Source organism: Eschrichtius robustus, chromosome 12 (assembly GCF_028021215.1).
Source record: "Eschrichtius robustus isolate mEscRob2 chromosome 12, mEscRob2.pri, whole genome shotgun sequence".
NCBI lineage: Eukaryota > Metazoa > Chordata > Mammalia > Artiodactyla > Eschrichtiidae > Eschrichtius > Eschrichtius robustus.
In genome coordinates this window covers 79,567,925-79,595,787 of record NC_090835.1, presented here as the reverse complement: position 1 = coordinate 79,595,787, position 27,863 = coordinate 79,567,925, and the positions used below count along the sequence as shown (strand labels likewise).

At 42.8% G+C, this 27,863-nt stretch overlaps 1 protein-coding gene across 1 annotated transcript in view; it reads left to right on the top strand.

Annotated features, from left to right (window-relative positions):
• Window positions 1–17,210, top strand: part of TNFRSF21 (TNF receptor superfamily member 21) — a 63,727-nt gene extending 46,517 nt beyond the window's left edge. The window contains exons 5-6 of the mRNA XM_068557627.1: window positions 14,187–14,415; window positions 15,761–17,210. Of these exons, the coding sequence (XP_068413728.1) occupies window positions 14,187–14,415; window positions 15,761–15,990 (459 nt within the window). The 3' untranslated portion in view covers window positions 15,991–17,210. The remainder of the gene's footprint in view (window positions 1–14,186; window positions 14,416–15,760) is intronic.
• Window positions 17,211–27,863: the final 10,653 nt, after the last annotated feature.

Sequence of the window (27,863 nt, the reverse complement as noted above, 5' to 3'; positions counted from 1 at the left end):
TGAGATAGAGTGTACATAGTAGAGGTAATGATTGTAGTGCACTTGACATCTACTAGGGGGGCTCAGTAAATCTTAGCTACTGTTTTCCATGTTGGAATTTGAATTCTACACTCTCCTTTTTTGACTCAAGAGCAATACCACTCTACTTTCTGTAAAAGGAGATTAAGGAGAAAGGGGACCAGTGTTTGCTGAGTATCTATTGTGTCCCAAACACTGTCTTGGGTGCTTTGCATCTGCTTTTATCTGGCAAGCTTCATGGCCCTGTGAGCTATAGGTCAGTATTAGAATTAAGATATATTTCTGTATTTCATTGAATGTCATGGCAACCATGTATGTACCGTTATTTTAGGTACCACTAAGAAAGCAATAAAAACATTGCTAATTATAGTTGTTAGATACATCCCTATTTCAGAGATGTTAAAATGTGAAAAGAAATATCCACCATAGAATTAATGAAATATGGTGGTTGAGCTTGAAGAGTACAGGTTATAGGGGGAAAAGTCTGGGAAACAGATTCTTGGGATCTTGGGATAGATATACCCTCCCTCCCCAACACACACAGACTTACACATGCTTTTTGTTTTGTTTAGTAGCCTTTAAAGATGAGATAGTTTAAGACAAGCAATTTATTTAGCATTCGTTAATGGAACACCCATTTTGTTTCAATCCCTGTACCAGGCACCGGATATACTAAATGAAAACACACACTATATACATTGGAATACTACTCAGCCATAAAAAAGGACAAATTTTTGCCATTTGCAGCAACATGGATAGACTTGGAGAGTGTTATGCTTAGTGAAATAAGTTAGACAGAGAAAGACAAATACTGTATGATATCACTTATATGTGGAATCTAAAAAATACAACAAACTAGTGAATATAACAAAAAAGAAGCAACTCACAGATATAGAGAACAAACTAGTCGTTACCCACATGAAAGGATGCTTAACATCACTAATCATTAGAGAACTGCAAATCAAAACTACAATGATGGGGTATCACCTCACACCAGTCAGAATGGCTATCATCAAAAAATCTACAAACAGTAAATGCTGGAGAGGGTGTGGAGAAAAGGGAACCCTCTTGCACTCTTGGTGGGAATGTAAACTGATATAGCCACTATGGAGAACAGTATGGATGTTCCTTAAAAAACCAAAAATAGAACTACCATACGACCCAGCAATCCCACTACTGGGCATACACCCTGAGAAAACCATAATTCAAAAAGAGTCATGTACCACAATGTTCATTGCAGCTCTATCTACAATAGCCAAGACATGGAAGAAACCTAAGTGTCCACCGACAGATGAATGGAAAAGAAGATGTGGCACATATATACAATGGAATATTACTCAGCCATAAAAAGAAATGAAATTGAGTTATTTGTAGTGAGGTGGATGGACCTAGAGACTGTCATACAGAGTGAAGTAAGTCAGAAAGAGAAAAACAAATAACGTATGCTAACATATATGGAATCTAAAAAAAAAAAAAAACGGTTCTGAAGAACCTAGCGGCAGGACAGGAATAAAGACGCAGACGTAGAGAATGGACTTGAGGACATGGGGAGGGGGAAGGGTAAGCTGGGACAAAGTGAGAGAGTGGCATGGACATATATACACTACCAAATGTAAAATAGATAGCTAGTGGGAAGCAGCCACACAGTACAGTGAGGTCAGCTCGGTGCTTTGTGACCACCTAGAGGTGTGGGATAGGGAGGGTGGGAGGGAGACGCAAGAGGGAGAGGATATGGGGATATACGTATATGATAGCTGATTCACTTTGTTATACAGCAGAAACTAACACACCATTGTAAAGCAATTATACTCCAATAAAGATGTTAAAAAAAACCCACAACTAGTCGTTACCAGTGGGGGGGGGCAATATAAGGGTGGGAAATGGGAGGCACAAACTATTGGGTATAAGATAGGCTCAAGGATGCATTGTACAATATGGGGAATATAGCCAATATTTTGTAATAACAGTAAATGGAAAGTAACCTTTCAAAACAGTATAAAAAAGAAAACATACACACACACCCCCCAAAACACAAAAACAGGGAATCATCCCTCAAGATGCTGGAAGTTTTATAGGAGGGATGCGTATGTGAGCCAAACTTTAGAATACATTCTGTGAGACTGCCTCATAGAGGACTTGCAGTGGGCTTTTCTTTTTTTCCTGAGACACAGTGTCTCAACGTTCAGAAAAGTCTGTGTCTATCAGTTGACGACATTTTCTACCCCTTTAATCCACACCCTTATTGGCTTTGTCAAAATGTGCATTGGAGGGAAATCAGAATCAATACTGTGAAAAGAAGCTTATTTTCTCAATCAGTTACCAGTGCTGGATATCATATTTTCTTTTTATTTTAAAGCCAAAACTTATATTCAGACAAAGCTTAATACCTTTCAGTTTTGGCCTAGCTTCTCCATCCTATGTTTGTGAGACTGTCTGTTCATCCGTTATAACCCAAGTTCCAAAAGTATGTACACTTACTGATAAGGAATTGTATCTCCGTCAGCAGTAGGTTTTATTGTACACTAGTTAATTTCAACGTTTTAATCGCTTATCCCATTTCCTTAGGAGAGACAGCTGTCACTACTGAATTCCTCATTCATTTTTTTTTTTTTTTTTTTTTTAACAGAAGGAACTTTGATTTATCCACAGTTGGGCTGAGTCAGGGGGTAGGCTGGAATGACCAACCATTAAAATGGCTTAGGGAAAAAAGTACTAGGGAAAAAGATGGAGGAAATTTTTTATGTTTATAATCACAACAATAAGTAAGGCTCTTCTGAGAATGATATAAAACACAGAAGCCATACAAGAAAGATTCAACTACTTAACAATATATATACAAGCCAGAAAACACCATATGTAAATCAAAGACAAAATAATAACTGGGACAGTTGTTTGCAATATAGGGTTAATTTCCTTTAATAATGAAGAGCTTTTGCAAATTAATTAAGAAACCAACCATCCAAAAGCAAAATGGGCAGTCTGTGAACAAGACAGTGCACAGAAAAGAAATACTGAAGGTTCTTAAAGGTATACAGTTTTGTTTTGTTTTTTTTACCTTGCTCAAATAAGAAAAATTCAAATTGAAACCTACACTGAGATACAACTTTAACCTTTTAGACTGGCAGAGAGGGAAAGGCGTGACACCATTCTTGTACTGTGAAGGGAATAAGGAAAGAGGAACGGCATCCATTGCCATTGGGTGTGTACATCAGCCCTGCCCCTTCAGAGGGCCATCTGGCGTCATCTACCTAAGGACATGTCCATTGACCACGGACATTCCACTCTTAGGAATACGTCCTACATATATTCTTTTTTTAAAATTTATTTTATTTATTTTTATCTTTGGCTGCATTGGGTCTTCGTTGCTGCACGCAGGCTTCCTCTAGTTGCAGCGAGCGGGGGCTATTCTTCGTTGCGGTGCTCGGGCTTCTCATTGCGGTGGCTTCTCTTGTTGTGGAGCACGGACTCTAGGCGTGTGGGCTCAGTAGTTGTGGCTCATGGGCTCTAGAGCCCAGGCTCAGTAGTTGTGGCACACGGGCTTAGTTGCTCCACGGCCTGTGGGATCTTCCCGGACCAGGGATCGAACCCGTGCCCCCTGCATTGGCAGGCGGATTCTCAACCACTGCGCCACCAGGGAATCCCTACATATATTCTTTTTTAAAAAAAATTATTTTATTGAAGCATAGCTGATTTACAATGTTGTGTTAATTTCTACTGTACAGCAAAGTAATTCAATTATACATATATATATATATATACACATTATTTTTCATATTCTTTTCCATTATGGTTTATCACGGGATATTGAATACAGTTCTCTGTGCTATACAGTAGGACCTTGTTGTTTATCCATTCTCTATATAATAGTTTGCATCTGCTAACCCCGAACTCCCAATCCATCCCTTCCTGACCCCATCCTACATATATCCTTATATACATCCCACATATGTGCAGAATGATGCAAGTATAAGTATTCATTGTAGTATCCCTCATTAATAACAGAAGAGTGGAAGCAACACAGATGCCCTTCAATAGAAAAAACTGGTTATGTAAGCTATGGAACATCTACACAGCGTAACAGTATGCACTTATCAAAAACAGTGAGTCAGCTCTTTATGTGCTAACCTCTAGTGTTTTTAAACAAAAACGGGCAAGGTACGGGGCAGTGTGTATGTATACATTGCCACCATATTGTAACAAAAACATTGTACAAAATGAAAGAGAAGGTCTGGAGTGGGGTACGTAGCTTAAGTACACAGCTGCCTTGCAAACGTGAAATGCACAAGACCTCCTTTTATATAGTTGGATACTTCTATCTTGTCTTAAGGCAAGCTTATGATTCTTGCAACCTGTTTTTCATGATTAGAATTGTCCAAAGGCTTTTTTTGTGGGAAAGGCTTCCTAATAGGTCTCGTTGAGTGAAGTTTACGAAAACCCGAGGCATTTCCAACAGCCGGATCTCCTCCTATCATGACGGGGCTGTGCTCTTTTAAAGCTGGGCGGTATGTTTGAGTGTGAGCGGGCTCGGGCTCTGAACCCAGGGAGCCCCCTGACTTACTCTCCTCACTTCCTTTTTTTGAGAAAGCTAGTCGGTGAGTCAGCTCAGGGCTGCAAGCAACATTACGGTTGATGTCAGCAGCCCGAACTGCTTGCAGACACGTGTGCCAGCAGCTGGTGGCCACACCCTCCTCTCCTCCCTCCGGAGCCAGCTGGTTCTTACCAGTTTTGGCAGCTTTGCACAGCACTGCTTGTGGCTTCCTGTGGCTGCGCCCCCACCCCCCGCCCAGCCGTGCACCTAGTTCTCTTAAGTTCTCTTGCTAGGCAAGGATTGGCCACCAACAGCACCTTGGCTTAAACGTGGGTGGATTGAAATGAACTGTTAGACATGATCAGAATTAGCAGATGACATGTACACACAGGACTCGGACAACTGCCTTGACTGGGGCTTGACGTCCTTAAAGGAGAAACCAGCCATGGCCAGCTCGCCTGGGCTAATGTTTAAATGGCATCTTAAGTAAGGTTGCAGTTGAAACAAAATTCTTTAATTATCCTGTGCTTGGACAGATGTAGGGGGCGTGCAGGGTGTCTTTTAAAATAATTCCCCAGTGGTTTGGGCAGTTTTTGGTCACGTTAATCCTGTGAGCTTCCTGAGGGTGGGGTGAGTTTGTTCTGCAGGCTCTGCTGTTGGCTTGCAGCTTACCTGGGCAGTGCATACAGCTCAGTGTTCACTCAGCTCTGTTGCCTCTGTGGTCTAGCGCAGGGGTTCCCAGGGAAGCTGAACAGGGCATCTTGGCATTGTACTCCTGTTTCTGCTTGCATTCCGTGACCTCCAGTGAACCCAGGGAGATCTAGACAGCATAACGCTGCAGTGTCCGCTTGCCCGCTGATGATTTACGTTTAAGTGTTAGCACTGTTCCTTACTTATGCGATGGAAGCCCCTCGGTGCTTCCCTTTCCTACGGTCTGGGCTGGGCTGGAGAAGAAAGAAGGAAGGTCAACAAAAGACTAACTAATCAGAAGCCTAGGAAAAGTTTGGGGAATTTCTGTCTTCGGGTTATTTGGCCCTTAGCCCTTCTTTTTTATTTATTTATTGTCCTAACTTTTAAAAATAAGACTTAGGAAACAAAGAAAAGTTAAAACACAGTACAACAAACACCCAGAACCTACCACCTAGATTCAACTATTATATTTTGACATCTTTGCTTTATCGATATGTGTGTATATATTTCCAGCCCATATTCCTCTTTCTAAGACTTCCCTCCAAATTTCTTATAACTGATAACCCTTCTTTTAAAGGTTTAGGAATCAGTGTCTTCTCAATTTCCTCTTAATTTTTTTCTTTTTGTTTGCAAAAAATTTGGCTGAGTAAATTTGGGTTATTCTTCTTAAGACCCCTTTCTCTGGGTTGGATTGAACAAGAATTCACACTCGGAAGAATAATTAAAGTCATCGTCCCCTATCAGCTGGAACTTGAAAGAAACCTTCCTATTTTCCCCCTTGTCTGTTGGAGGCGGTGTATTTGTTTTATTTTTTTTTAGGGAGAAATCATCGTATACAGGTATTCTTTAGCATCTCAACTTAGGAATTGAATAGATTCAGGTACATGTTTTGTGATAGGGCTGGTAACCGTCATTATCTGAACCCTCATGTAGATCTGAAGTCCCGGCACCACATAGCTTTGGATGACAAAGCGTTTCTTATCATCCGAATTCCTGTCCTCTCAAGGTAGGCACCACATGGATTCAGATATCAAGAGATATTTGTATAGCAAGGAGGAAAGTGCTCGTTTTTATCAGAGCCCAGTCTTACATACCTACATGGACCTATGGGAGGTCATGAAATCTAATTTGATCTTGATTACATGGGCAGCTGGGAGAACGGGGGAAACAAGCTTCAGATAATATCATCATCCTTAAATAGCTGTAGTCATGTCTTTATTTGTGACTGTAATTCCTTTGAGATGAACCTTTAGTGGAAATTGAATTTGTTTTTTTTAAATAGTCACTGGTCTGTTGGGATCGGAAATATTTTCTAATAGAAAACAGCTATTGGCCACAGTTGAAGTGTCTGGTTATTTACATAATCTCTCATCTTTATTTATTTTTTTAATTATAATATCTTTATTGGAGTATAATTGCTTTGCAATATTGTGTTAGTTTCTGCTGTACAACAAAGTGAATCAGCTATATGTATACATATATCCCCATATCCCCTCCCTCTTGAGCCTCCCTCCCACCCTCCCTATCCCACCACCTAGATGGTCACAAAGCATCGAGCTGATCTCCCTGTGCTATGCAGCTGCTTCCCACTAGCTATCTATTTTATATTTGGTAGTGTATGTATGTCAATGCTATCTTCTCACTTCGTCCCAGCTTCCTCTTCCCCCCACCCGTGTCCTCAAGTCCATTCTCTACATCTGCATCTTTATTCCTGCCCTGCCACTAGGTTCATCAGTACCGTTTTTTTAGATTCCATGTATGTGCATTAGCATACGGTATTTGTTTTTCTCTTTCTGACTTACTTCACTCTGTATGACAGACTCTAGGTCCATCTGCCTCATTACAAATATCTCAGTTTTGTTCCATTTTATGGCTGAGTAATATTCCATTGTATATATGTGCCCCATATTCGTTATCCATTCATCTGTCGATGGACATTTAGGTTGCTTCCATGTCCTGGCTATTGTAAATAGTGCTGCAGTGAACACTGTGGTACATGAGTCTTTCTGTATTATGGTTTTCTCAGGGTATATGCCCAGTAGTGGGATTGCTGGGTCATATGGTAGTTCCATTTCTAGTTTTTTAAGGAACCTCCATACTGTTCTCCATAGTGGCTGTATCAGTTTACATTCCCACCAAGAGTGCAAGAGCGTTCCCTTTTCTCCACACCCTTTCCAGCATCTATTGTTTGTAGATTTTTTGATGATGGCCATTCTGACCAGTGTGAGGTGATACCTCATTGTGGTTTTGATTTGCATTTCTCTAATGATTAGTGATGTTGAGCATCTTTTCATGTGTTTGTTGGCAATCTGTATGTCTTAGAAATGTCTATTTAGGTCTTCCACCCATTTTTGGATTGGGTTGTTTGTTTTTTTGATATTGAGGTGCCTGAGCTGCTTGTATATTTTGGAGACTAATCCTTTGTCAGTTGCTTCGTTTTCAAATGTTTTTTCCCATTCTGAGGGTTGTCCTTTCGTCTGGTTTATGGTTTCCTTTGCTGTGCAAAAAGCTTTTAAGTTTCATTACATAATCTCTCATCTTTATCTCAGGGCAGTCATCCAGCTGGGTTGCAAGATCTGCCATTGAGTTACAGGTCCTTGCAGACCCTGGCTCTGGCCCCTTCACCCTGGCTGATGGGCCAGGGCAGCCCCTTGTGGTCATGTGATGTCTTTGTATTGAGTTTACAGGGTTTGTCAATTTCTGTAAATGCAGTGGGTCCAGACAGGGAAGTGACGTGACTCAGCAAAGAGGATTACTTGGAAACTAGACCAGACCTGATCTTGAGTCCTGGCTTCTGTGATCTTGGGCAGGTTACTTAAACCTCTTAAAGCCACAGTTTTCTCATCTGTAAAATGGAGCTAATAAGAGCTACCTTAACATCAAATGGATTCCATATATTTCATGCTGAGTTGTTTAGCAGAGTATTGATGATGGCTTATTTTTTAAAGTCCCTTTTTGTTTACTGGATCTGAGTAACAAGCTGGTCAATTCAGATGGAATAGCAATTAGTTTCCATTGAATTTAGCAAATGGGTTTTTGAAAACCATCATTAAAGTGACAGAAGTTTTCACAAATGTAACATAAGAATTCTTCCTTCTTTCTAAGTGTTGGATGAGGTCTGGAGGGAAAGTTCAGTAGGAAGGTGATTTTTAATTGTAAGGAGCTTTCTTCTTGAGTCTATCAGACATATCTGGCTACAGAGGGGAGAGAAAAGGATCTTGTGGAATCTGATTGGGTGATGCCAGGAACCAAGGGGTTAAGTTGGACCATTTTAGCAGATTGGCAAGGGGCATCAGGGCTGGGTAATTCAGGCTTCATTTCAGGGGATCACTGACGCATCAAAGTTGTTAATTAGTTTTATGAAAACAAATTGTACAACCACAGGGAGATTGTAATTAGGTAGTAATTGAAAATAACTCAGTGGTAAACCTTAGTTGAGGAACCAGTGGAAGTAACTTGGAAGGAGAAAGGGAGTTGGGGTCTGTAGGTGGGGAGGGGGTAGAATGAAAGAGCCATAGTGAGACAAACCATAAGACCATTTGAAGAGAGGTGACCTAGAGTAACCTTGTTCTTTTAGAAATGAGGAAACAGATCTGAAAAGGGGTGCGGTTTTTCTAAGACCACACAGCTAGTTAGTGGTAGATTTCCTTTCTTCCTTTGCCATGATGTTCCAGGATTGTCATGACTTTGATTTTTAGGAGTTGACTATGAAGATCATGAAACACACTGAAAAGAAGGCTTCTGGGGCTGGAGTCTTCCACCCCTTCCTGTTTGCAGAGTATCCTCAGGAATGCTGCTCCTTCATAGGAGAGAAGCAAAGTAGTCTCAAACTCTTGTTTCACTTATGTACCACCCTCGCCATGACAATGGCTTCAGCATCCATGGTTCCACCATCCCCAGGGCTGGAGAAACATTTCAGCCTTCCACAATGTGTCATCCTCGGAAAGGCCAGTCAACAGGGAAGTGCATTTTGTTTGATGTTAAAAGAGGAGAGTTATTTATTTTATTTTAATTTTTATTTTATATTGGAGTATAGTTGATTTATGATGTTGTGTTAGTTTCAGGTATACAGCAAAGTCATTCAGTTATACATATACATACATCCATTGTTTTTCCGATTCTTTTCCCATATAGGTTATTACAGAATATTGAGTAGAGTTTCCTGTGCTATATATGGTAGGTCCTTGTTGATTATCTATTTTATCTATAGCAGTGTATATTTGTTAAGAGGAGAGTTATTTTTGAGGTTCAGTTTCAGGTTGTGATTTGATTGCACACCCAAAGCGAGCATGTCAGTTTGGGGAGCTGGTTGAGGGGAGGAGTGGACGGTTGCAAGGACACAGCTGGAAATGGCTCTTTCCAGGGCAACCCAGGACAAGTTATATCATTGTTCTCACCGATACTGCTCAAACCTCTGTAGCCCAGAGGCATTCAAGCCCACGAATTTTAATCAATAGCTTGTTTACCTAATCCGTTTGGATGGTTCCTCATACTCAGTGGTTCTGGGAATCCAAAAGGAAAATAGTCAGATCAGCAATGGAGTTTTAGGTATGACTCAGCTGTCCAGTAAGGTGAACCACTTATCTCTCTTTTCTTATCAGTTTAGACCAATAAATACAGTATCTGGAAGGACAAAGTGTATTTGTATGGAAGCTAATCAGGAGGACATTTGGGGCTCATTTGGCCAAAATAAATTTCATGGTCTTGAAGTTCATACAAGAGACTCGTACTGATTTGGGTTACTTAGAGAGCTCTCCCCTCATGATCCCTGCCTTCTCCCCCTTTTTGGTCTGTCTTAACTGTCTCACCCTGATTTCTCAAATGAGTCTTCTAAATTAGCATGGTTACCACATGGCTATAGAGCAAAAAGAACTCTACTTTTCAAGTTTCTCCAAAGGGACTTCAAATATCTGGTGGATCCATTGCCTTCATTGGCCAAGTTTTCCCAGAGGCCTTTCTTTTAAGTCTTAATATTTGCTTCACCACAATAAGTTGGGAGGAGTGTTGTCCTTTTGTGCCTGTGGATGCTTAAAAAAAGTAACGAGAGGAGCTCAGCCAAGTAGATGATTTTCCAACTGTCCTGTTCCTTGGCTACCAATATAAATAAGAGCTGTTGCAGCCACATTTTCCAGTTAACAGAGGGAAAATATACTTATCAGTGGTGACTGCTTTTAAAAATAACATTTATTGTTTTTCTAATTATAAAAGTTAATATGGCCCTGTAGAGAATTTGGGAAGCTTAAAGGAGAAAAAGGAATAAATTAATTTACTCAGGATCTCTTTTGTGACTATTTTGATAAGTTTATGTTCAAATCTTTTCCAAGAGGATACAACCCACTTCTGTGGACATCTAGCTTTCTTGTTTAGAGCATTTGTCTTCTTTTTTAGTATCTGAATCTTATTATAAGTGCTCTTTATTTGCTATAAACTCAATACTGAACCATGAACTTTCTGAACTAAGAAAATAAAGAATTAATTTATTCCACACATCCTGAGGCTTCAATTTCTCATTAGAGAAATCACAGGTAACAACACAATGCTTGAGTTGCAGTGCTGCAAAACAATTTTGATGGATATTGTCAATAGTAAGGTAAAGGGAGGAAAGAAGTAAGTTTCTAGGGGCAAATTTTTTTTTTTTCCTGCTAGGAAAAAAATGCAAGTAACTTGAGAGAAATCTGGAATGCAACCAGCTACTGTGTATCCTGTACATAGTGACAGATATCTATACTTGGTAGAGGAATAGATTTTCTAGAAAGATGCTTGTCAGATGGTCTCTGGCTTTAGCTGTGGTTGTGAGCTCCATTGTGGAGATGCTAAAACCATTCCTAGTGGCATTTTCCCATTCACTTGACTCACTGTTAATGATTGGACAACATCAATTCAGCATTCTGCCTTCCAAATTATGTTAGAAGTCATGTACTTAATTTCCACTGATAATATCCTTTGGCAAAATTGGGGGGAATATTAAATATTGAAGGTTTTGAACTGAGTTCAGGAAATAGGTGGGTGGACTTCTCAGGCTGTTGGCATGTGATTTGTGGGCAGGAATTTCTTTTTTAAGCAAGAACAGTGCACTATATTGACTGGCCGGGTCATCCGATGTACTGTCCCTGAGAACCAGAGTGTAGACAAGTGTTCTTTGTCTAATTGAGTGAATAAAACACATGTTTTGGCATGAATGGCCATGTGCATTTTCAGGGAGGAGGGGCACATGCATGCCAGGGCCTAATGAATTCAAATCTTAAAAGCGTATCCATAAATCTTGTCTGTGGATCAGAAGCGGGCTGGTGGGAATGCGTGATATCCAAGCCTTAAGATTGCAGAAGCAGGATGTGGGTGGTTGTACAGGGAAAATGCTGTCGGAACATTAGATTTGCCATGTCAGAGGCCTTTAGAATCTGCACAGTTGCAAGAATTTCTCAGGCCGTAAAGCTTGTAAAAGAGGCAGTTGTGCTTTGCTTTGTGCGTTTTACAACTGGTGAACGTCATCCTTTGAAACAAGGGTCAATGTCTTCCTGATTGAGGAACTTGAAAATGTTTCCCTTGACAAGTGGGAGTCGAGTCATGAGGTTTCTAATGAGCGGTGATTAACAGCTCCGGGAAGAGCGCACGTCACTGTCTGCAACCTGCCCCGTGTCATCTGGCCACCTGGCTCCCAGATTTCCCTCTGTGCTGGAAGAACCAATAAAAATATAAGTCAGCCGACTAGGAGATGCCACCAGTGTCTCCAGATTTCTAGGGTATGGTGTCAAATGACAGGGACAACTAGAGATGTCCAGCTGGCCTGAGTTGAGCGCTGACTCTCTCCCCGGGTCTGTGTGCCCTCTCTGGGCCATAGTCATTTCACCTGCAAAATGGGGTGATACCACTCATCACTTTAACGCCCATCTCCACTGTGCACCCTGGTACAAGCCATGATTACACCTCACTTGCCCACTCACTGTGGCAGTGTCTTCCTGTGTTGATTCTTACCTCCCTAAAATCCAGCCTCCACTGGCTGCTCACTGTCTCCATCTGAAACCATCTTGTTTTTTTTGTTTTTTTTTTTTAACAGAAACCTATAAGCATTTTTTTTTAATTTTATTTTTAACTTTTTGGGTTTATTTTTTATTTATTTATTTATTTATTTATTTATTTATGGCTGTGTTGGGTCTTCGTTTCTGTGTGAGGGCTTTCTCTAGTTGTGGCAAGCGGGGGCCACTCTTCATCGCGATGCGCGGGCCTCTCATTATCGCGGCCTCTCTTGCTGCGGAGCACAGGCTCCAGACGCGCAGGCTCAGTAATTGTGGCTCACGGGCCTAGTTGCTCTGTGGCATGTGGGACCTTCCCAGACCAGGGCTCGAACCCGTGTCCCCTGCATTGGCAGGCAGATTCTCAACCACTGCGCCACCAGGGAAGCCCCCGAAACCATCTTGTTTGCTTGCTTTCTTGTTATTTTCTCTCTGATCCCTGCCCTGGAATGCAAGCTTCACGGTCTCCCCTACATCCTGAAGAGCCTATCCACTGGCTCCAGCGGAGGTGGTTCTCCCTCTCTCCTTCCAGCTGCTTTTGCTCTGGTGTTCTCCTGTTCTCATTTTTTTCAAGCAGTTTTATTTACTTCCTGAGCTAGTTTGAAATGGGAATCAGGAAACGGAAGGTTTAGTTTTTAGCTCTGCCACTTCCTGGCTGGGTGCCCTAAAGACAGTCACTTACCTTCTCTGGGCCTGTTTCCTTACTTGTAAAGAGAGGGTGTGTTCGTTTGCAAAGGCTGCCATAATAAACTACCACAGACTGGGAAGCTTAAACATCAGAAGTGTATTTTCTCACAATTCTGGAGACTAGAAGTTTGAGATAAAGGTGTCAGTAGGGTTGATTCTCCTAGGCGTGTCGAAGACGGCCATCTTCTCCCTGTGTCTTCAACATGGCTTCCCCTCTGTGTGTCTGTGTCCTGATCTATTCTTATAAGGACATCAGTCATATTGGATGAGGGCCCAGGTGTACCTTAATTACATCTTTAAAGGCCCTATCTCCAAATATAGTCATGTTCTGAGGTACAAGGAGTTATGAGTTCAACATACGAATTTTGGGGGCACATACATAATTTATCCCGAAACGGAGGGGAGTATGCTGGATAATATCTAAGACCATTTCCAGCGGTACAAAATTATATTTTTGTTGGAGATCTTCCTCCTCACTTTCTTGCCCAGTTTCACTCCTGTGAGGTAACAGCTTGGTGCATATGCTTCCTAATTTTTAATGTTCATACATATCCTCTCGTGCATTTTGAAGGGTGTGTGTGTGTGTGTGTGTGTGTATCTAGCAATAATGTAAGTTATGGACTCTCAAAATGGGAGAATTTATCCACAAAATACTAAATGGAACCAAAAAAAGCATCCAAGAAAGGCTTTTAATTTCATTTTTTTCTATAATTTTTTTAATTTAAAAATTATTTCTATCTTTATTTTTTATTTTATTTTTTTAAAAATTGAAGTATAGTTGATTTAGAATCTTGTGTTAGTTTCTGATGTACAGCAAAGGGATGCAGTTATCCACATACATGTATATTCTTTTTCAGATGCTTTTCCATTTAGTTTCTATATTTTTATTTTTATTTTTTTGGCTGCATTGGGTCTTCGTTGCTGCGCGCGGGCTTTCTCTAGTTGAGGCAAGCCGGGGCTACTCTTCGTTGCAGTGCACGGGCTTCTCATTGCGGTGGCTTCTCTAGTTGTGGAGCACGGGCTCTAGGCACGCGGGCTCAGTAGTTGTGGCTCACGGGTTGTAGAACTCAGGTTCAGTAGTTGTGGCGCACGGGCTTAGTTGCTCCTCGGCATGTGGGATCTTCCCGGACCAGGGCTCGAACCTGTGTTCCCTGCATTGGCAGGCGGATTCTTAACCACTGTGCCACCAGGGAAGTCCCAGTTTCTATAATTTTTGAAGTATATAATTCAAAATTGTTTGTTTCTTTCCACAGCTGGAAACTGAAAAGCTGGCTCTCCCGAGGAGCCCCAGCCCGCTTAGCACGAGCCCGGTCGCCAGCCCCAACCCGAAACTTGAGAATTCCACACTCCTGACGGTGGAGCCCTCCCCGCTGGATAAGAACAAGGGCTTCTTCGTGGACGAGTCCGAGCCCCTCCTTCGCTGTGACTCCACCTCCAGCGGCTCCTCGGCGCTGAGCAGGACCGGATCCTTTATAACCAAAGGTACGGATGGCTCGGACCCACATTCATTCTTCAGCCTCCCCTCAAAGAGCCCGTGGGACCTCTCCCTCCATCAGTTCCCCATTCCAGTAGGGGCTGGGTCATCTAAATGACCTGCCCTGGACTCCGAGGTGAGGCTGACCTGCGAGAAACCACGTCATTAGCCAGTCGGGACCTGTCTAGAAAATCTTTACAGCCCGGACCATCTGGCCGGGAGCCTGCGTCCAGGGGTATCGGTCACCCTTGAGCCTTATGATGCTATCGAGTGTGTGTTTCGGGGAAGGTCCGATAACATGTAGTCTGGCAGGTTTTTTTTTTGTGTGTGTGTGCAAATTATTTACTAGGCTTGCAGAATCCGGGGATTTAAAGTATAACTTATCTTGAGAGTCTGGAGTAGAGGTTTTAGTGACTCAAGTTAAAATTCGCTCTGCTAAGCTTGCTTGCAAATAACACTGTTTTAAACATCATGGGTTGGTACTTTCGGTAAATAATTTGCCACTTGCAGTTTTGAATAGCAGGGTAGGGAATTAGCATGTACACTATACTGATGACAGGTTTTTGTTAGAAATTTCCTAGTTTGGGTGACACCGGTTATATTTTACCGAAAGGGTTACATTTTATGTTGTTTTTTATGTATTTATAAAATAATTCTATTTTACATAATTCTATTTTATACTTTATATATTCATTTATCTCTATACTTATATAAAGATTTATATTTTAGTCTATAATTTATGTTACATGTTTTATTTTAGAGAATACATTTTATAAATGGTAATAGAAGTTATAGTTCCTCACTCCATTGTAAGATATGACCCAATAAGCAATATTTTCTTATTTACGTACTTTTGCTCTTAGCAGTTTAATTTTAAAATATGGCAGTGTAATTAGGAAGTCAGATAAGCTGATTATTGACTTGGAATGTTTGAGGGGAAAGGCTGGGCTCATATCTTTGCTTACTAACATGTTACAGATGGGGAAAGTAGTGAAGTTTTGTTTTTGTTTTTGTTTTTTTAAAGTTTCTTTAAGTAGTTCAGCATTCTCCTGAGCTTTAGGAGAATTTCGGAGACGTCATTTGAGTCTAGGCAAATGTCATGTTCCATCAACAACGCATTCAAGCAGATAAGCAGATCCTTGTCTGATCTCTGTCAGGCACATCTTGTTTGTTATCTTATGTGCAACGTCGGTAAAAACCACTGTGGTGTTTAAAAATGTGCCTGAGCTTCACTCCCTCACCTTGCAGGGTGGGATGGGGACAGCCTGGGGAGAGGGTCGCTGTCACCTTAGCTCTCCTCCGTCCCCCAATACAGTCCCGTTACAGCTGTCCCCTCTCCTCTCTTCCCTGCAGAAAAGAAGGACACAGTGCTGCGACAGGTGCGCCTGGACCCCTGCGACTTGCAGCCTATTTTTGATGACATGCTCCACATCCTGAATCCCGAGGAGCTGCGGGTGATTGAAGAGATTCCTCAGGCTGAGGACAAGCTGGACCGGCTGTTTGAGATCATTGGAGTCAAGAGCCAGGAAGCCAGCCAGACCCTCCTGGACTCTGTTTATAGCCATCTTCCCGACCTGTTGTAGAACACGAGGAATACTGCACTCTGGAAATTACTCAGTTTAGTGGCAGGGTGGCGTTTTTATTCTTATTTTTTTTTTAATTTTTGTTTTTTGGTGTGTGTGTGTGTGTGTGTGCGCGTGTGCGCGTGTGTGTGTTTAACAGAGTATATGGCCAGTGTTTTGAGTTCATTCTTTCTTTTTAAAAACCCTCCTGGGAAGTTAGCATATAAACCTTTTCAACTGTTTCAGAATATCCACCACTGAAGTTTTTTTAGGTTCCATATTTTCTCTGTTTTGCCTTCGTATGTATTCTCAAAATTGTTCTGTGCACTTTAAATTCACTTAATGTATCACAAATACAGTGTGGCTTTTCCCACACACTGGATTATGAGGCTCTTAACTTCTTAAAAGTGTCATAGCATCTTGTGAATGCTGTAAGCTGTCTTCATGTCTCAACATTCACATCTGCTTTATTATTATTATTATTATTATTATTATTACTATTTTATTATTTGTCATTTACGAATTTTCCTAAGGGTTCAAGAAACGTAAGACCCCATTGAGTTACTGTAATGCAATTAGATCTTGAGGTATATTTTTAACATGCCTTGTTGCATAGTTCATATTTATGGCTGAAACTTGACCACACTGTTGCTGATTGTATGGTTTTCACCTGGACACCGTGTTGAATGCTTGATTACGTGTGCTCCCCTTACGCTAATCTGCTCTGGGCTGGAGACATGAAATCCTCACAAGCCATCATGACTTGCTATTTGAGTGGCTTGACAACTGGGCCACCAAGGAACTTGAACTTCAACTTTTAGAGATTGAGCTGTTCTGGAACATATTGCTGCACTTTGGAAAGTCACAATTGAAGTGCTGGTGACAAATGGCACCTTTTCCAAAGGGAATTTGTCCAGCTTTGCTTTACAAGACGTCTTGTTTTTTATACACACATAGTCAATAGGTCCGGTCTGCCCTCAAGGCCTTGGTCTTGGTGGGTTTCCTTCATTCAATCACTTTAGTTAAAAATGGCTGCAGCTGTAAGAACTCTTGTCTGATATATTTGCAACTCTGCTCCCATTTATAAACGTGCTCTTTGATGCTTAGTTGCTGAATTCTAATGCAAAGGTGGTGTGGACTCCCTTTTGTGTGGGTGGGGTTTGTGGGTAGTGGTGAGGGACTGATATCAGAAAAATGCCTTCAAGTGTACTAATTTATTAATAAATATTAGGTGTTTGTTACTTGAGTAGTTGAGTATATTTAATCCTTGCCTTGTTTGTGTGCTCATGTTATAACTCTTTGATTAGTCTCTTGGAAAAGTGTATTCTAAAAACCTGAGTGTTTCTAAACTGTGAATCATGCACATTAGCGAAGGTTTGTGTTTGGAAAAGTACTTAGAGATTCATAGAGAAAGACTTCCAAGCATTGAGGATGAACAAGCATTTCCTAGTTTATTGGGGGTAAATCTGAGGCTCCTGCTTTTGAGATTGTCTCTGCTTTTTAAGAAATGAGGATTTGGAGGTGGAGAGGTATAAATACTGACTAGGTTTTGGATTATATTCTTCTTAACTCATTTCCATCTTGGAAATTAATACTCATGGGTGGGTCTATATAAGTTCATGGGCCTATCTACACAAGCTCATAGGCTTCTATATGAAACCTTATTGCCCCTGATTAACTTCAGGGGGCTTTCTTGGCAGTATGGCAGGGTAACATCTTATGTTGGTGGGATATATTACATTATATTTTATCTATCATGTTATATTTTATATTTCATTGCTTATCTCCCTTAGCTTGGGAACCCTGGCTCTACAGAATTCCCACAGCCAGAACCCTCAGCAACTTTGAGTTCCTCTTTCAGTAAGAAATTGGAAGTAGATACCCTGTCTGAACACTTTGACACCCATGTCAGTGACATGAAAGGGGTTTTCTGGTTTTGTCCACTTCCATGTGACTGGTTTCTAGAGCGCCATCCTGGGATTTGGTTTCATGGTTCTTGGGCCAAGTTTCCTATCCTCTTTGTCAACAGAAGACAGAAACTCTTCACAAAAGGAAAACAAGCCAGAATGGGTCCTGGATGGTAGTGGAGGAGGCAGATTTTTTGTTTTTCAGAGGATTTCAGGACTGCCACTTATTTTATGTGGAGTTGAGAACATCATAAGTGAATGAATCAGCGTTAACGGTAATTTATAAATTATTCATAGCTTGGAGATGCTTTTATTAATCTTTTACACAGCTTTATACTTTACAAAGTACTTTTCATATTATGTTATTGAATCCTCACAACTATCCTATAAGACAGGGACTATAATTGTGCCCATTTTATAGGTGAAAAATAGGCTTATTTTAAAGGCTAAGGAACTTGCTTAAGGGCCAACAGCAGAGTTGTAGAGATCAGACTTGAATCTGAATGCAAGACTGTTTATTCAGGACTGTTTATCCAGAACTCTTTTGTCAGGCTGAAACAGTGGACACAGAGATCATGGTGATAAAATTTATCTGGGTTAGAAGGAAAGCCCTATACTTAAGTTCAATAAATAATTGTGGAAATATAGGGAAGGGGTGGCATCTCTTGATGACCCAGGGGAAAGGGACATAGGAGTTGTGGTTAAACAGAAGCTGAATATTGAATTAACATGATATATAGCTTTTCTTTAAAAAAAAAAAAGGCAACCTTTAACTGCAGTATTAAAAAATAGAATGTTCTGATTGGAGCTGATGATAATCTCATTTGTATACTATCTTGCTCACTTTGGAGGTTTTCTCTGATGGGAGCTGCCCTGCTTTGAGGGGTCTGCTGAACTGGAAGGTCTCCACTGTGGGTTTGGGGGGAAGAGTAAGAAACAGAATTGGGAGCAATGGCTGAGAAATCTACACTTGATGAGGAGAATCCATGGAGGCAAGGGAAAGTCTACCTTCAGTGATTTGAAAGGCTAAGCAAGAGACTATTTTTCTTTAGAGAGTCATACTGTCTTCTCTAGACCAACTTAGGCTAAATACAGAGGAGCTTTGACACAACTAGGTGAGGCTGGTTTTCAAAGAGAATGATTCCTCCTCTGAGGAGAACTTGGACATGCTTCAGTGCTTCTGAACCTTTCATGTAAGTAAACCTCGTCTGGGAATGCTAAATAGGCAGATTCCCGGAAAGTTCGATTCAGGAGATTCGTGGTGACGTGGAGATCGAGCTTCCCACACAGTTTTTCTGGAAACCCTCATCGGGTCACATTGAGAAAAGTGCTTTAGATCCTTGCCACTGTGGACTGGGGACCAGCCGAACTACATCTGGGAGCTTTTAGAAATGCCTAGTTTGAGGCCACTTTGCTGTGCTTCTTAAACTTTAATAAGCAATGAAACACTTGGGGATCTTTTTACAGCACAGATTCTTTTTCAGTTGTTGGCCGGGGAGAGGAGGGGGTGCCTGGGTGGCATGGGTGCTGCTGACCCCCAGATCACATTGAGGGGCCTGAGATTAAGCTTCGGTTTCAAAGAGGCTTACAAAGAGTAGCACTGATATGGGAGAAGCTTACACCAGTTCGGCAGGAGAGAAGGAAAAAATCTCTGATGATCTAAAGAGATTTCCACCGTCAGGCAATCCAATCCTGGTCAGAATCTACAGCAACTGGAATCAGCCAGAGGAGCTTTGAGAAATCCAATGCCCAAGCTAAACTCCAGACCAGTTATGTCAGCCTCTCAGGGATGGGACCCCGACATGAGCATTTTTTAAAGCTCCCCAGGAGATGCCAATGTGTAGTCAGCTTTCACAACTGCTGATTTAAGAGCTCGTGAAGAGAGTGCTTCTGGAGCCTCACCCCAGATCTGATGGATAAATCTTACAGGGGGGTAACCTGGGGATCTGCAACTGTCATTTTGCTATAGCCAGTCCCACTCAACCCTGCAGACTTGCTTTAGGACACATAACCCTGCTGTAAAATGTTATGTAACTGTTAGCGGGCTTCCTTGGTGGTGCAGTGGTTAAGAATCCGCCTGCCAATGCAGGGGACACGGGTTCGAGCCCTGGTCCGGGAAGATCCCACATGCCGCGGAACAACGAAGCCCGTGCGCCACAGCTACTGAGCCTGCGCTCTGGAGCCCATGCGTCTAGAGCCCGTGCTCCGCAACAAGAGAAGCCACCACAGTGAGAAGCCCGTGCACCGCGGCAAAAAGTAGCCCCCGCTCGCCTCAACTAGAGAAAAGCCCAGTGCAGCAACAAAGACCCAGTGCAGACAAATTAATTAATTAATTAATTAATTAATTAATTAATTAAATTTTTAAAATGTTATGTAACTGCTAGGAATCGATACACTACCAAGCACAGTTGGGGCAACATCTTATGGCTTAATTGCACTGATGAACCCACCTGCAACTGATCCGTTCTTCATGGCTTTGAGCATAATATAAGGTATGATTAATCAAGAATATTTGGGAAGTGATGTTATGAACATATGACTAAACAAGAACACTTGGGAAGTGATGTTATCCTGATTTATGTTTCTATCTGTATATTTGATTGAAGGTTTGCCAACTTCAAAGAAATGAAATAAGATATCATGAGTCATAAACCTGCACTGACTATATCATAGAATCTCAGACTTTTGCAACACCTGGGCCACTGGGGCTTCCATCTCATTGCACAGTCCTGTAGATGCAGCAAGGTCCCATCTTGACCTATGACTTGAGAAAAGTAAATGTGATCTTTTGTTTAGCCAGAACTGTAGCCCTTACCTTTGTAGGGAACACAGGACATCATCCAGGGAGCCTGTGGTTTTCAGGCGGGAAGTTAGGGCACTGGTATAAATCATAACATTGTGGCATCCTAGAAAGAGCACTGGATTTGGGGTCAGAAGTCCTTAGCCCACAGCTGCTGTTGGTTAAGACTAGGGAGGTTTGAGCACATCTGAGCCATCTATCAGAGTAAGGTAATATCCCAGTGGCTAAAGAGGCCCTGAGAGTTCCAAGGAAGCAGGAAGCATAAGACAGACACTGTTACCGTGATCATCAGGTCAAGCTCTGGGTCAGAGACCAGCATTTGGACATATAAGAAATAAAATCGATACAGGGAAAAGCAATTAGAAAGTGACAATGTGGAGCTGATAACTGAGGCAAGGCTTTGGCAGAGCCAGAGATGTCACCTTCACTTTCTCCTTGGCCTGAAACCAAGTCCAGGGTCATAGGCCTGGCAGGGGGCTGCGACAGACTAGGGAATTATGGATTATGGATTATGAGCTTAGCTTGAGTCAAGACAGAACCTGAAGGTCCACATGGGAGCCCAGCTGGGAGACAGATGGAGGAGGGTTCCAGAGGGTGTGTGTCCCAGGGATCTAGAACTCGTAGGTCACAAGGACAATTTTCAAGGCCTCCCAGTTGAAAATCAGTGGTGGCCCCAAGCAGGAGTAGAGTGGGAGATGAGCCAAAGCCCAGAGAGTAGGATGTTAGTACTTAGAAGGCCGGCAGCATGGGTTCGGCAAGCAGCCCCTCAAAGATGGAAATAGGGGCGGAAACCCACTCATGATGGTTTGAGAGTGGGGGATTTAAAGACAGGGATTTTAGGCTCCAAGTTCTCCCCAAAGAGCCCTTCCTCCCCTAAGATCAGATCTATCCCTGGAGTTGGGGGCACAATTGCCGTTATAGATGAGGATGAGAGGTGGGTGGATGGCAATCAAGCAAGACAATACAATCGGGGCATAAAAAACCATGGGAACTGAGGAAGACAGGTGAGTGAGCCCCTGATTCAAAGGGGGAGCAAGTGAGTGGAAATGAAATCACTTCCGGATGCAGGGGAACTGGAATTGTCCTGGAACAAGATTCTTCGTGGTCCCTGAATGTAAATATCATAAAATATGAAACTAGATCTCAACATGGTCAAACTCTTACCTCCACCATCCAAACTTGTCGTTGAGTCATGCTCCTGAAATTTAGTTTAATTCTAACTCCAGCCCACTTCTGGCTCTGCCCCCCACCCCTGGAGGGGAGGGGTCCATCAGAAAGCAGCCTGTCCCATGGTACACGGTCTCTTCCTGATCACACTAGGGCTCAGGTAGAAAATAGCCTTTCCCTTTTTATAGAACATTAAAAGTGATAATACTAATATATAGATATAGTTATAGATAGTTAAATTTTGTAGCTCCAGATCTCTGTGGTCCAGGAACTAGAATATTATGTAAATGGAAGGAACCTTAGAGGTCATTTAATCACACTTCTCACTCCAAGGTGCTCTATTGCATACTTCACTGCAATTCAAATTCATGACCCATGAAACTTAAAAACAACCCTCCAGCCCTTGAGCTCTAAAAGTAGTCAAGTGCAACAACTCAAGTGCAAAGTGTGGAATTTTCAACTGCCAAGCAAACTGGGGAAGTGACAAAAGAATAGATAATTCCATGGCAATGATTATCTACGCACTCCAATTCAGTGGTCAATTGATTTCATTTTGAGTTTTACAAATCTAACTCAAAGCCTCAGCTACATGATTAAACAGCTCAAGGGCTATGAAGTGAACATTTCCAAATATATTTCCACAGGTGCATTACAGATACAGTCAACCTAATAAAAACAACCACCACCATAAAAATGATTTGTCTACATCACCAACTTTCCACCCTAATTAGCATTTTGCTGCACCAAGTAAAAGAAATAGATAAAAATAATAAGGTCTGGGACTTCCCTGGTGGCGCAGTGGCTAAGAATCCGCCTGCCAATGCAGGGGACACAGGTTCGAGCCCTGGTCTGGGAAGATCCCACATGCCGTGGAGAAACTAAGCCCATGCACCACAACTACTGAGCCTGTGCTCTAGAGGCCGCAAGGCACAACTACTGAAGCCCGCGCGCCTAGAGCCCGTGCTCCACAACAAGAGAAGCCACCGCAATGAGAAGCCCGTGCACTGCAACGAAAAGTAGCCGCCTCTCGCAGCAACTAGAGAAAGCCCACGCGCAGCAATGAAGGCTCAACGCAACCAAAAATAAATAAATAAAATGTATTTAATAATAATAATAATAAGGTCTGGTCTAGTTTCTGTTTTGAGAATATTTTCAGGGAAAACAAATGTTTGTAAATAAATGTGTCTGCTTTGGATATTATGCCTACTTTGACATGTAGGTTCTATATCAAGAAAAAAAATATTTGGGGGAGGAACCAGTTTTTAGTAAACTAGCAAACAGATATGCTAGTCTTGGGAGGTTATGCTTTCCCAGGAGATGCTGTAGGACTTGAAAAGACTTCCAGGTACTTGGAGAGTGCCTCCTAGCTGTGTCTCCATTATATAAGGGGTCCTCACTCCCACCAGCCCTACTCCAGCAAGCCCCCACCCTAACCAACCACTACTGTTCTCCAAGGACTGGACTATGTTTAATTCTACCTTTTCAACCCTTATTATTCTCCCCCCTTTAGCCACTCAAATTTATTGGTCCAGCTACATGGTACATTTTGCAGTTCCCCAAAGAGACCCCAAATTTTCTTCCTAGACCCTTGTCAGGGCTGCTTCCTCTGCCTAAAATGATCTTCCTGCACCCTCACTGCCTTCCACCTCCTCCTTTATTGGCTATTTCTTTCTTATCCTTTAAGACTCAGCTGCATGCACCACCTTCCTGCCAGCTTTCAACCTCCAGTGGTCTGCTAGGTGTTCCCATCTCATTTTCATTTTGTCTACTGTACGCCAGGATCTGTGCCCAGTCAATGTTGACGGGATTAATAGAAGGAAGTTAGGAAGCTATTAAGAGGTTAGGAGATTAGTGAGGGTGGAAGGCACGATGTTAAGAGGAAAGAGACGTGGAAAGGTAGACCAGATGTCACACAGAACATTAGAACGGACATTAAATTCAGTGAGAGGAAAACATGGTTCTTGCTAGCCATGTGTTTTCGATTCCATTGGAGTTGATGAAACAAATCCAAGTGAGACGACTAAAGCTACACATTACAGGGCAACATACATAACAGCAATGATAAAGAATAAATGGTGTAAATATAAAGTGAAGAAGCAATTAAAAAGGACTAAAATTAGTCACTTTCTGCTCATCCTGCCTCCTCTTTGCCGTGCATGCCTTGTTTTAGGAAAAGTAAAACTTACGTAAAAGGTATGTGTCCCTTCTCCCTTTCCTTTACAAAAAATATATCCTCATCATGAAACACTATGGTATTTTGGATTTGCCTCAAAATAATTTGGCTTTGGGCAGGGAGAGAGTGGGATGTCTGTGGAACAAGCCTGGCCATGAGTTGACTGTTGTTGCGTCTGGGTGATGAATACGCTGAGGTTTATGAAACTTTTCTACTTTTGTATAAATTATTCATAATAAAAAATACAAAATAAATCTTCATCAGGATTATGAATTTTGCTCTGGTTCAGTAATATTCCAGGCTAAATTATATACTAACTGCTTGTTTATGCATGCCTTCAACAAAAGTTAATGTGTCGGATACTTGACAAGGCGTCACATATTTACTGTGATAAATGCAACTGTCCCTATGTTTCCTGATTCCTCCTCAACGCGAATCCTGGTTGTCCTGAACCCTGACTCAGTTCAGGGATGATTTATTCTGGAGGAGATGGTAAGGGTTATTAATGGTCCCATGGCTGAAAAATGGGCAGAGCTTTCTCCTCTCCGTGGATGCCACAGAGGGCCTCTTACATATTAAATATGTATCAAATATGGGGACACTTAGCATGCTATCTCCCTTAATTGGTTCCACTCACCTACTATCCCTAGAAAGGAAATTTAAGGCACAGAGGGGTCAAGCAACTTGTCCAATATCACATTGCTAGTAAGGAGCAAACTGAAGATTTGAACCCTATGGTGTCAAACTCCAAAGTCAATTCATTTAATCGTTAAGAACTGCCCAAGTCAGCCCTATAATGCTTCGGCTTCCACATCCATTTCATTTGTGCTCATACCTCCCCACTCTCGAATACTGGCTTCAGGGACAATGTTCTCACTCCCTTTCTCCCATTTTAGAGGTTAATTTCTTCTCTCTCTTGTATTCCTGATGCCTGGATTATCTTAGGCTAAATCTGATTCCTATTACTCCTCAGATGTAATTTTTCCCCACAGCTATATTATTTTTGGTTCCAGGGTTTTTGAAATTGCCAATTATGGGATGTGGTGATACGATGGCAAAGAAAAAAGAATAGAAGGAGGCAGAGGCATCAGTGGCTGTCTTAAACAATTACTGAAGACCTTTCCTTTTTCTAGAGACAGCGCATCAAAGAGATAGTGAAGGCTCATAACAGTAATAGCTAATATTTAGTGACTGCTCCATGGATTCAAATGCTGAGCACTTTATATCAGCTTTCATACTTAACTCTTAGAATAACCCAGTGGGGTAGGCACTATTACCTCCATTTTACAGATGAGGAACTGAGGCTAATAGAAATTAAGGACTGTGCCTCAGGGCACACAGCTAGTGGGCAGCAGACAAGGGATTGGCACCAGGGCTGCTGTGTACCACTGTGCAGGTGGGGCACCTCTTTCTAATGGGCACAAAGATGTCATACGGACTATCAGATGCCCTGTGTGAACCGGCCCAGCAGACTTGGGGGTCAGACCATTGACTCTTCATCTTGCTACCCAGGAGCTCTCTTTCCCCGGAGCTCAGAGTCTACATTCCCGGGTGTGCTCTGGATTGTTACAATGACATTTTGAGAAGGGAGAGATCCATGTGAATTCGTAAAGAAGCAGGATTCATGGGAGAAGTCAGCCCAAGCCACGCTTGAATGGATAAGCAGATTATTTTTAGGCAGAGGGAGAAGACAGGATTTCCTGGGTAAGAGAGGTGAGAGGAAGGCAAGGGAGTTAGGAATGAGTGGACAGAGTGAGTGTGCAGCGAGGGGAGGGATCTGAGGATGGGGAAGGAGGCAGGGCTGAACTAGAGGTGCCTGGAAGGGGGCAGAGAAGTTGAGACTTGAAGCAGGAGGCACTCTGGAGCCAGGAGAGTGATCTAATCCGGGGAGGGGTGAGATGAAAGCATTTTTTAGGAGGATTAGGCTGGCTGAGGCATAGGACGTCTTGGTCTTAGGCAAGTTCAGACCAAAGGTTGGCGAGAAGTCCTCAAGGAGGTATCCTATTCTGAGGTCTGGCCCAGCGTTGGTCCCCCAGGTGCAGTGATGGCAGCCTGCTTAGGAAGGATGGACTCACTCGGGGGCACTGACTGTGTGTGTCTGGGACTTATCCCACTACCAGCTTTGCCTCCATGCCATTCCCTCACCCACCATTTCCAGGTCACAGAAACCAAACGACTCCGCAGGCTGGAGTGTTCAGAGGCAACTCCCAGAACTTGCCTAGTCTGGCTCTCCTCCCTTGCAGAGAGGAGAAAAGCATTGCTCAACTTGGTCTTTGCCGTCACGTGTCCAGGGCTGACCTTGGCTTCCCTTTGGCTCATCTTATACCCCCTCTCCTCTGTGCAGCCCTTTCCCCCACCTGTTCATTCATTACCCTTCTTGAAACTTTCTCTAACTTTCTCTGGCTCCTTCTCATGGAGCTGTGGAGGAGAAATTCCACTGCCAGTCCCAGGGGCAAGGTTTGGAAAGACACTGTATACGGCCCAGCCTGGGAGGGTGACTTAATGAGAGCATGAGCCTCATGATTCCTCCTCTCGGTCATTGGCGGTGTTTTATAGGTGACAAAGAAGGCTCCCGGCGGGCATTTGTGCCCCACCCCAGTCAGGTCAGGAACAGAGTCTGACCTGACATTCTCGCTCACCCAGAGTCTGGTCCAAGCTCAGCATCATCTCCAGGTCCTACCTCTCCATTGTGCAATGGGGGGGCCTGGGCTCCTTGCTAAGTCCTTTCCAGCTGCAGCCCTCAGGATTTCCTGAGGACCTTCCACCCTCAGCCCTGGCTGGGGTGGAATCCTGGCTCCAACCAGGGCTGTGACTGCCCAGGGAGGGCACATGAATGCCACCTCCATGTAGGAACCACTCCTGCAAACAGCAGTCACACACATGCTCACGCACATAGACACACGCACATCTTTGCTTCTTGTGACTCTGACCGCTCTCTCTCTAAGAGGATGCATTTGAACTACACTTCTCCCAAGAAGCTTCAGTGAACATATCAACTGTGCCCTTGTCACTAGAATCCTCCTGCACCGTGTAATGGCCCTTGGTTAAGACAAAGCTAAGGGAAATTCTATATGTTTCATGGACTCATGTGGTCCCTAAGTCATAGCATCTCTGGATCCTCGGATCTGCCCCATATCCTTGAACTGCCAGACCCTCTTTCCTGCTATTCTCATCCCACAGCGGCAATAGTCAACAGGGGATGGGTAAGTCGAGTACTGGTGACTCTGGCATGGCCCACCGTGCTGTTCCAGACCGGGGCAAGCCAGGGTTTCATCTTGAAGGAAGATTTCAGTCTGGTTAAGGGAGACAGGTGAGCAGTCCTGCAGAGAGGCTTATGTAGTAACTACCCAGAGAGGGGAGAGGATGTCAACGCCACCAGGGTCCTCCTTTCAGCTGAGGAGCTGATAGGTCCAGGGAAGTTTTCTAGAGGTTGTGCCTGCAGTGGAGATGTGAGGGCTGGGAGGATTTGTTGTGTGGGGTGGATACAGGGAGATTTCCCAGGAGAACATGAACCGAGATGCATGCGAGAAAGAAGAGGTCCAAGATGAGCCTGGACTTGCCTGTTTGAGGCAGGGTTTCATGGGCAGTGGGAGATGATGTTGGAGAGAAGAAGTAGGCATCAGTCAAGGACGCTGGGGATGAGCTGAACAGCTGGCACCTAGAAAGGTGGGCCCAGGTTGTGTTTGTCGCTGCTGAGGAAGGTCAGCTGATTGTAGCGACTTACTTATGAGTTAGCACTGCTAAGGAATCCTAATACAGCCTCGAGGCAATGAGCACTGACAAGAGCTCAGTTAGTTTTTTCAGCCAATATCTTTCCTTAGAGTTGAGGTTGGCCTTCCTTGGCTCA